An 11,496-nucleotide genomic window follows, 5' to 3' on the forward strand; every position below is an offset into this window, starting at 1 on the left:
TGTACCTGACTTCAAAATATATTATAAAGCTATAGTAACTAAAAAAACATGGTACTGGCTATATGAACAGACAAATAGACCAACAGAATAGAATAGAAAGGCCAGAAATAAACCTATGCATTTACATTTACAGCCAACTGATTTTTGACAAAGGTGCCAAAAATATACACTGGGGAAAGGATAGCCTCTTGATTTATCTATAGTGTCTTTGAATATTTTTAAATTTTTCTGTGGTGCTTTGTATGGCTTTTTTAGTGGTAGTTCTAGATATTATGTTTTATGTACATAACTTATCAGTCTACTAGTATTGTCATTTTACCAGTTCAAGTGAAATATGGAAACCTTACTTCTCTTTGTCTCTCTATCCTCTTTTATTTACAATACAATTTTCCTAAATATTACTTCTATATACATTTAGAACCACATCAGACAGTGTTATAATTTTTGCTTCCATCATCAAACATAATTTAGAAATTCAAGAGGAGAAGGAACCAATATTCTTTCTTACTGTGTTTTTTCCTTCTCAGTGTTGCAAAAATCCTTTTTTTATAATTTCCTTTTTATTTAGAGAAAAATTTTTTAGCTGTTCTGTTAGGGTATGTCTGTTGATGATAAATTCTTTTAGTTTTTCTTTATTTGAGGATGTCTTAATTTCTCCTTCATTCCTAAAGGATATTTTCACTGGATAGAGGATACCAGTTGACAGTTCTTTTCCTTTAGTACTTGAAAAATGTTGTGCCACTTCATTCTGGCTTTTATGAATTCTGATTAGAAATCTTCATTTACTGTAGTTGTTTTGCCCCTATAGATAATGTATGGTTTTTCTCTGTCTGCTTTCAAGATTTTTTGTCATTTGTTTTCAAAAGTTTAATTATGATGCGTCTTTATGTGAATTTTATCCTGTTTGGGGTTCACTTAGCTTCTTGAATCTGTAGCTTTGTGTGCCTTGCTAAATTTGAGAAGTTTTTAGCTATTAGTTCTTCAGTACTTTTTCAGCCCCTACCCCCTTCTCTCCTTGCAAGATTCCAGTGGTATATATTAGATCTTTCATAATTGTCCCACAGGACCCTGAGGCTCTATTCATTTTTTCTAAAGTCCGTTTTCTCTACATTGTTCAGACTGAGTGACTTTTATTGTTCTGTCTTCCAATTCACTGATTATTTCTTCTGTGCCTTCTATTCTTTTGCTGAGCCCATCTACAGAGCTTTCAGTTTATGGTATTTTTAGTTAAAAAAAAAAAAAATTCTTTTGGATCTTCCATTTCTTTGCCAGAGCTTTCTGTTTTTTCATTTGTTTCAATGTGCATAATTGCTCACTGAAGCATTCTTACAATGGCTGCTTTAAAATGTTTTTCAGGTAATTCTAATATCTCTTTCACTGTGATGTTGTCATCTAGTAATTGTTTCATTTTTCATTCACTTTGAGTTCTGCCTGGTTCTTGATTTGATGAGTCTTTACTATTGAAATTTGGACTTTTAAAAGTTACACTGTGAAACTCTGACTTTTCTTTAAACCTTCAGTTTTATCTGGCTTTTTCTGATTTCACACCAGAAAACAAATAGGTGTTGCTGCCTTGTTACTACCAGATAGAGATAGAAGTCTAGTTTCCCCACTCAGCCTCCATCAACACCCAAGGGTGGGCATAGCTCCTTGTTATTGATGGGTGAGGGTCAGAGTTCCAGCTCCCCATGTCTCCCTAACACCATGGTTGGGTGATATTGTTACCACTGAGTGATGGTAACAAGGGCTCCTCTGACACCACTCCAGCACGGATGGGAGGGGTGCCTCATTACTGCCAGGTGAGGGTGAAAGTCCAGGCGCCCCATGTCATCTCCACTGAAATCATTAATGGAGGCCTCATTACTGGCCAGTGGTGATGAAGCTTCTGGCTCTGTACTTGGACTTCTCTTCCGATACACCCAGTTGGGGTATTGTGATCCCTTATCACAGTTTCACAAAGATTGGCCTTTGCTGGCATGGGTGGGGTGGTGCCACAATTTTTTTCTGTAGTGTTTGGCTGGAGTAGGGAAGTTATTTTCTAAAAGTTCTATCTTGCTAGGCTGCCCCTTTCTTGGCTCTCTTTCTTGGCTGAAGAGAGCAAATTTTTGTTGGAGCATTTTTGTGCTCGTCATTGCCACGTTGCCAGCTTCTTCAGCTGCAAGTCCAAGATATATGAGGCAAAAAGAAACCCCAGGGAACTTACTACTGTATCTTTCCTTCGATTTCAAGATCACTAACTGGTCTGTCTTTTCTTTATCTTTCAGAATGTTCTTATGTTTATAATATCTGGGATTTTTAGTTGTACTTAATAGGAGAAATGGGAAAAGTGCCTCTATTCCATCTTCCCAGAAGTGGAAGTCCAACTGATTTTTGACAAAGGTGAAAAGGCAATTTTGTGGAGAAAGAGTCTTTTCAACAAATGGTGCTAAAATTATTATATTGTATTGAACTTTGATCCCTACTTTGTATCATACATAAAAATTAACTCGAAAAGGATCATAGACCTAAATTTAATACCTAAAACTTTTAGAAGAAAAGATAGGGTAAATTTATTGTGACCTTGGGTTAAGCAAAAATTTCTTAGGTAAAACATCAAAAGCACATTTTATAAAAGAAAAAATTGATAATTGCCACTGATTGAGCACTTACCATAAACCAAAATAACACTAGTACTTTATACCTTGATTTCTTTAATCCTCACAATAACTCGTTAGTATTTTCTATTCCCTTTTTATTGATGAGGAAACTGAAACTTAGGTTGAAACTTGTCTAAGTTGTCACAGCTAGTAAGTCAGGAGGCTAGATGCAAATGCAGGTGTACCTTAACTCCAAAGCTCCTGTGCCATGCTGCCTCTCATGCTTGTTCACGCCTATTTCTCATGATAAATACACAAGCAGTTTTTAAACAGATAAGCAGTATTTTCTCAATGCAAGTGTGTGTATCTCTCCTCTAGTAACAAATTCAGGATTGTGAAATAGAAGCTAATTTGAGAGAATGGGATATAGAAAGAAAACTGAGACTGGAAAGCAAGACTGAAGCACTGGTTTTCAGGTGGTAATCAACAGTCTCTGACATACATGTTGGCTTGGACTTCCCCCTAAAAGTCTCGAGCACCCTGTCCTTTCATGTATAACAGAAGTCACCTGAGCTGATAGAATGTCTGCTCATTCCCAAGTACTGCATGTAATTGAGATGTTAGCTTCAAAAATCATATTATTCATTTTGCTTAAAATAGCATAGAATCTCTCCTAGCATGCCATCACTTGCACTGTTTTAGTACTTCTCTCATAATAGAAAGAGAGTTTTTCTGGGAATTTGCCATTGACCAGTTTCCTAAATAGCTGCTGGTATAACTGACAAAATCCCAAATGCCAGAAGTAGAGATAAGTAGCCTATGGTACTTATTTTTGCAATTTGAGTCTCCACTGTATATTGTCATTTGAGTAGTTTTTAAAAGATGCTTTCTTTATTCCCCCTGTCCTATTTTTCTTTACTTTGCTTTTTATCATTTTTTCCAATTTACTAAGCCAGCCATTGACATCTTTAGCTGATAGCACTCAAGAAAGAGGTGCTCCAGACTCAGAAAGGAAGAGAAGTAACTGAGAGCTGAAAGACGTTAAAAATACTCCTTGGAATTTCAAGATTTTTCTCCCTCTTAATACATTTTATCTTTGGTCTGGCCATATGTTTTCCTTTTCTCAGTCACATTTTTAGTTCTACATAGAGTACTTCTCACTGATTTTCTTTTATAACTCTCATGTACATCTTTACATGTTAAAATATCACCATCATATTCTCTTTACCATTAATAATGATGTTGATCTATGTTTAATGATATGGGGAAATATCTGCTGTGTTAAGTGAAAGAAAATATTATATATATCATAATAAGTTTTTTAAAGGTGAAAAAACTTGGGACTTATAAGAAACCACAGCTTGTGTGTATCATTAAATATGTGTATTTGGTTTTATATAGAGAAAGCCTAGAATACACACCAAATTGTGTGTTTTATAAAACAAGCTAGAGAATAATATGTGTTGCATGATCTTAATTTTGTGAGCAAAAGAAAATTTAAAAACTATGTACTGTTGTGTTATCCTGCTTTTTAAGGCCAAGATAGTATGCACCAAAACATAGATATTGATTTGCTATAGGAATTAGAAGTGGAGTACTTGCAGTTTTTACTTGATATATTGAGCATTATTTGCAGTTTTCCTAAAAAGCATATAATACTTTTATTATAAGGTTTTTGTTTTGTTGTTGTTTGGGGTTTTTTTTTTTGGCAGCTGGCCTGTCTGGGGGTATGAACACTAGACCTTGGTGTTACAACACTGCACTCTAACCAGCTGAGCTAACTGGCCAGTCCCTGAAAGTTTTTAATGAATAAAAATAATTAAGAAGGGGGATTGTTAAAAGAGAAGTACAGTATCCTGACCAGTGAAATTCACCAGCCAACAACTAAAATCAAAAAATATGTACATATCATATTAATATATAGACTCATGGTGACCTGATTTTTCCTTTCCACCTCTCCCCACAGGAGTAAATGAAGAAGAGGAGAAGAAAAAAGAAAAAACCAAAGAGAAAATCAAATTGAAAAAAAAAAGGAAAAGGTATTCTTTAAATAGCATCTTTTTTAAAAAAGCAGGACTATGACCCAGGATGGATTACAAAATTTTATTTTTTCTGTATAGTCCAGTTAATTTAATATTAATTGTTTCTTAATGGAGTTAGATGTTCAGTTGTTTCAGTAAAATAGCAAAGTCTTTCATATTAGGAATCAAAAATCTATATTCAGCCACCTTAAATTTTCTTCTTGGAACAAATCAAGGTATGAATAACAGCCCTCCCCCACCTTTTATGTATTCTGTTTGTATTCTAGCTTTTTAACTTTTAGAACAGCAGCTAAGCTTTTAATTGGATTCTTTGCATGTGTTTTGTCCTTATATATATGAATTTGGAGCTTAAATATTTGTATTCTCATAATATCGTCACCATGGCTAAGAAATTAATTAATAGAATTTAATAGAACTTGTTATGTTAAAAATTCCTTCAGGTCTTTCAGAACCTTCCTGAGTCACCTGTGAATTTTTACCATTAACTCTTTTAACAACTAACTGGTTAAAGAAATTGATCAAAATAAGAGGCAGCGTCTTCCCTGGAAGAGGCAATAACTTCCTTTCCTGGTTAATGAGTGCAGTTTCATTCATACTAGAATAAATGTATACATATAGACATTTTTTAAGGAACTCGATGTAGTTATTCCTGGTTCGGACCCAGTTGTCTCACAGAGTAGGTACTGTAAATCAGGTTTTGTCACTTTGTAGTTTTTATAAAGCATTTAATACATACATTTAAACACCTTAGATATCTTATAAGTTGGAAAAGTTACCTTACTTTCAAATGTTGGGAGTTAAATAATAATCCTTAACATAAACTATGGGATGTAAATAAGATTAAATAGGAATGTAGAGCTTAGGATTTCTGACTAGTGTGTTTTTGAATCATTTGTGCTAGCACAGCAAGATGGATTGCTTACAGGAATCATGAGATTATTTATTGTCTTACAAATTCTAATATACTTGTTTTCTAGTAATTTATTATTTATTCAGGTCTCTCTACCTTGAGCCTTGCAGACTTTAGACAGGGCCTGAGATTAAACTTTTCTATGCACCCTTAGCAGAGATAGTGCCACCTAATTGTGTTGCTATGCCAACGCCTAAAATTTTGACTTAAAAATGAGAATCCAGGATCAAAAAGCCAAAGAAAAATGTGCAGGCAGAGAAGAAGCTCTAGTCAGAATCTAGAGGTCAAGTCAAGCAGAGTCTAAAGGAAAGCAGACAAGACTTGATAATAATAGAGTTGAGAAGAGGGGAAGAGAATACATGAGAAAATAGCTTAGCAGATGTCTAACTAAACAGACAAGGAGGAGAAAGGAATACAGCATTACAGACATGACGGAAACTTGTAGTCACTAAAAGAGAGGTAGTCAGTTAAGGAATTCGCACAGGTCACTATACAGACACGAGACAGCCTTGAAGCCATGTAGTCTCATGGATTTGTTGTTAAACCATTTTTATGACTATCTTGGGTTTTCTTAGTTTGGTTTTAGCTCCTAATGTTTAGATCACTGAACTCTTGAGATGTCTTTTTTTTTTTTGTCCTTTTTGAGACCGGCCGCATCGCGCTCAGCCAGTGAGCGCTGTGAGCGCACCAGTCACCCCTATATAGGATCCGAACCGCGGCCGGAGCGCTGCTGCGCTCCCAGCACCACACTCTCCCGAGTGCGCCACGGGCTTGGCCCTTGAGATGTCTTTTTAAATTTTAAATTAACTCAGTTTCTGCCTTGTCACTCATATTTTACGTTTGGATAAGATCTTTATATAAGATCTTAAAAGATGGCTTTTACTGTTTTTTTTTTCTTTTTTTTAAATGTTAGAGGAAGAAATTTTACAATTTGTTTCAAATTTAGCAGTACAGTAATATTAGAAAAGTAAAGTATAATGAATGATAAGTCTTCCTTATCCATTTATATAGTGTTAATTTGAAAGCATCCTTTCTGTAACTAATGAAAATTATTTTGTAATGCATATGTTTATCTGTATCATTCTACATCCAGAGGGATCAACTACTTTAACTTGAAAAATCAAAAGAATTAACAAAAGTGTTTTTATTTTGCTAATTTTCAGCTTTTGTGCATTTATGCCAAGGTACAATTATAGCCCTTCATATATACATATATATAATTGCATCCTTTTGTGGTGCTTTTAAGAAAATATGCTAACAAGTTATATACACAAATAAATTGTGTATATAATGAAGCTTGGTGAATGCTACTTTTCCTTTTAAGATTGTGAAGGGTAGGACAGCATGAAAAACTGAAAATCACAGAAAATATCATCCTCACTGAATTTAAAATTCATTATAGAGTTGAACAGAATAGACATATTAGTTTTATCAGTTTCTGTGACCAAGCAGCAAAAATTCTGAATTCAGCATTTTAAGAGAATACAAATATATAAGCATATTTGAGTTTCTTTACAAGAGGACTTTGAAAAGTTTGTGGAAAAATGGAATTAAAAGAGAATATGAATCTTGCCGTGAACTTTGTGAAGTACCCTCGCATGTTTATACTCTACCTTACTCCAAGTAGAATTTAAGGCAGTTCAAATTCCATTTAAAATTGCCTATCAATCATAAATGCAATTATCAATCAGTATGTATTATTGCCTATAGGTCTTATTCATCCAGTTCCACTGAACAAGACACTTCAAAACAGAAGAAACAAAAATATCAGAAGAAAGAAAAGAAAAAAGAAAAAAAGAATAAATCAAAAAAAGGGAAACATCACAAAAAGGAGAAAAAGAAGAGGAAAAAGGAAAAGCATTCTTCAAATAGTTCTGAATTCTCCAAAAAGTAACTAAGACTTTGGCCTGTTCCATTAAATTCAAAAATTTATTTTTAAAAATTATTTGTCCTTCCTTGGAATTTGCTATATAATTATGCTTTGCAATGAATCACAGCCATTTTCATATAGACATTTTTCATATGTGGGACCATTATCCCTCTGGCAATGTATTTTTAATGTGCTATGACTATAAAGTATTAAATCAGTCTTGTTACTTGATAGTCATGCCCCAAGTAGAGCTATTTATACATACAAAGCACCCTGTGTGTTTGGCTAGTGTTATTACTTCATAAGTTGATGGTAAAATGGCTTTACTGCAGTTGACACAGGTAATCTACCTACCAGTTAATGAGTATTGCTGACCAGTGATGAAGCTATGTAGAGGTAATGCTTTACTCTTGACACTGAAAAATTTAATAGCTTTATATACTATGATGTAATATAGAAAGAGTGAAAATCTTCACTGTTTTTAAATCTCTGGGCATTTTTTAATATCATAGGAGATGTAGGTGCTTTATTGGTCTTGACTAGGACTTTTTAAATGAACCGTTATCTGCAAGAAGATAATCATGAAAATATTTATTAAAAAGTTTCACTGTTTAATGAAATACAGAGTTTCTAGTACCTGCCTCCTTTGTTTTTGTAACAATTAAAGTATTCCTTCCTTGTTTAAAGAGACTAGTCTAGCTCAGCCTGTTAGTAAGTCTTAAAGAGATGATACTATGTTAGTCAGGATTTTTAGGATAGATTCCTGGGATTTACAGATGTGCCATATTGGCATGTCTTAAAGTGATACCTCAAACACAGAAATTTTTATTTAAGAAGACAGTTAAATCTTCATTAGAACTGATTTTTATTGTATTCAGTATGTAAATTTTATAAAGCTTGTTTCTACGAATAATGTGGAAAATTTTTATAAATGTAAGCATATATGTTTATTTTATCTGAAATGATTTGTAGTTTTGAAGCAAGTTTCACACTGAACTTATGGTTTCATAAATAACCACTTTGAGTGTTTCTCTCTTTTACTTCAGTCACAAACCTCAGGAGCAGTTACAAAAATTTAGAATTAAGAATTTTATTCTGTACTTTAAAAAATTTAAGAGTCAGGGAATTGTATCATGAAAGCCTTTATATAACAATGGAAATTTTATATGGGTGAACATTTTCAAACATATATCAGTGGATATAAATGTTTCTTGCATTTTAAATTTCACAATGATCAGTGTTACTTTGTTAAATACTTATGTATCCCTTATGCCTAATAAATTAAATATTTATGTTGTAGCAGCATCTAAAGTCAACTGACTATCAAGGCACAGTACCAAAGATTGCAAATACCTCACTGTGGTGCACTTATAAATTTTCAAATTGGTAACCTACAGACATGGCTGCAGTGAATTCATAGTGGTGAAATTTTTACTGATTCTTCCTCTCCCGGCATGCTTCAGTAAGAGTTGGGGAGCCTCATCACTCCTCCTAACATACATGTACTCATGTTCAAATTCTAGGGAAGCTGCACCCACATCCTTATTCTAAGCATTACAGCCATGCAAGCTCTCACACTTCCAGCTTTTTCATGACCTAATGTAGTTGTTTGGGCCCGTCAAATGAAATTATTTTGTTTAAATATTTCAGTTAATTGGGAGAGAAACAGACAGAATTATTAAGTTTTTAAGGATTTGTTCTGCCTTTGCTGTATTTTCATAATTTTATGAAAATACAGTTCTTTGGTCATCGGATTAAAAAAAATAAGTAAAAAAAAAAAGCATTTTGAAAAATGATTGGAAAATGCTATATACAAAAGGATGGCCTCACCCCATTGAGTGTGTAACATGGTTAAAAAAGCAAATAATTGTAGTGAAACAGTTAATTGAGTTATTTGTAAGTTTTATTTCTGTTAATTGTACAGATTATAAGTTGGCTCATTAGGTTTGTTTTCTGAATGGTAACAATAATGATTCAGAAGAGTTACATAAAAACTCAGCCCCCATTAACTAATATAGTATGCAGATTAAAAGATTTTAATGCTCAGTAATTCTTTCCACCCGTAATAATCTTGGAATTATTCTTAAGTACATTTCCTGTAATATTAAGATAGTTTATGAAATATCTGAATGAAAATAATTTATCTTTACTAATGTAATTTTCTTCCAAAATAGCATTGAGATTGGATGTAAATCTCACTAATACTTTTCAGGAGAAAATTAATGAAATTTCCTCCAAGGCAGGTATGTAACAAAAGCAAAACTGAATTAGTAAAAATCTAAAAGTCCTGGCCATTCTATCTACCTGTATGACCTTCAACAAAGTCATTTAGCTTCTCTGGGCCTTGGTGTCTTTCTTCTATAAAATATTGTACCATATTATCTCTGAGATAACTTCTGGTCTTTAATGTGTGTGATTATCAACATTTTAGTAAAATTCAAGTAATATTCATTTTAGAAATTAGTATAGATAAGCAGCTAGCAGTCTATAATACTAAAGGTTGGTTGAATGTATTAATATAACTATTAAACACATTCAACTTCTTTAAGCAGATAATTGATATTTGGTTCATATTCTTTACACCCAATGTACATCATTTCTGCAGATGCAGATAGAATTTATATTTAGATTTGCATCTGTAACCAAATTATCTAAACACTTTGACACTATTGTTTTTGTGCTAATGGACCTACTCCCCACAAAGATTCCCCATTTCTATTCTTTCTTTTGGCTAAAATCTCTCAGAGGTACTCCTAGTTCTTTACATTTCATACATCTTCCTTTACATCTTTGGTTCTATGAGACCAAAACATCAATAAATAAGAAGTAAAACAACTGTGTGTGTCTGTATTTACTACCCACTCTATGTAAAACTATATAACTGTAGGTCACCTTCAGTAGTAGACTAGGTTGAAAGAGTTATTAGTAATATTGATAAAAATGCCATTGCATCTTTTCTTCAACATTTATTGAGTACCTGGCATGGCAAACACTATGCTAAGTACTGAGGATACAGAAATAAATAAGACACATTTGCTTTCTGGAAGGAGTTCACAGTTTAGTTGGCAGGAAAAACACTAAAACACATCATTATAAGTGCAGTTATTGACCTGAACATGGGTTTATAGAAACACAGAGGGGTAACTAACCTAGAGAAATTAGAAGAGGCTACCTAGGGAAAGTCATGTCTGAATTGCATTTTGATTGCGGATGAGAGTGGGGTCTATGGCGGTTCCTGACAGTGGGTGCTGTGAGCAAAGATCACTTATAGAAAAAGCCGTGTTCTGTGTGTGTCAAGTGCTGTGAGCAAAGATCACTTATAGAAAAAGCCGTGTTCTGTGTGTGTCAAGAATTACAAGCAATCTGGTGTTGCTGGTGTGTCGTAGGTGAGGCAGCAAGTAGTAAGAATTGAAACTACCATTTTAGGTTTTTGGAAATGAGAAGGATGTCTTGTGTTTAATGTTTGGGAGTTTAGACCTTAATCTGTAAGCAGTGAGACACCATTAAAAAGTTTTAAGGAAGGAAATGACTTTTATTGGGTTTGGTTTAATCCACCTCATAATCTGATTAATTCGACAAATTTTTTTTTTTTTTTTTGTCCTTTTTGAGACCGGCCGCACCGTGCTAAGCCAGTGAGTGCTGTGAGTGTACCGGTCATCCCTATATAGGATCCGAACCTGCGGCAGGAGCGCTGCTGCGCTCCCAGTGCCACACTCTCCCAAGTGCGCCACTGGCTCGGCCCAAATTTGACAATTTTTAAAGATGAAATTGCTCTCAGTAGAAGGCCAAATAGAAAAAAAATTGTTTCTTTTATAATCTATTATTTGTACTCTTCTTCTAGACCCACTTTTCTTTCTGAGATCTAATTATTATTACCAAAACTTATACAGTGACCTAAATCATCTAAAAACACGTAAAGCTACTGTATTCTTTATCAGACCCATCCCCAGAATTATATGTACTTTGAAATGTGTTTTCTTTATAATTTTATATTATTTTTGACTGGCTTAAAATAAATGCTATCACTATGTTAGTATTTGTTAGGTCCAGATAAATCATTCAAAATATAATTTTCAGTGTATAGACTGTGCTGTAATT

General features: G+C 33.6%; 1 protein-coding gene across 1 annotated transcript in view; it reads left to right on the forward strand.

Moving 5' to 3' along the window:
• Nucleotides 1-10,233, forward strand: part of SREK1IP1 (SREK1-interacting protein 1) — a 35,778-nt gene extending 25,545 nt beyond the window's left edge. Inside the window, exons 4-5 of the mRNA XM_008578323.1 lie at nt 4,543-4,615; nt 7,239-10,233. Coding sequence (XP_008576545.1) covers nt 4,543-4,615; nt 7,239-7,422 — 257 coding nt within the window. The 3' untranslated portion in view covers nt 7,423-10,233. The remainder of the gene's footprint in view (nt 1-4,542; nt 4,616-7,238) is intronic.
• The last annotated feature ends 1,263 nt before the right edge of the window (nt 10,234-11,496 follow it).

Source organism: Galeopterus variegatus, unplaced genomic scaffold (assembly GCF_000696425.1).
Source record: "Galeopterus variegatus unplaced genomic scaffold, G_variegatus-3.0.2 Scaffold1661, whole genome shotgun sequence".
Lineage (NCBI taxonomy): Eukaryota > Metazoa > Chordata > Mammalia > Dermoptera > Cynocephalidae > Galeopterus > Galeopterus variegatus.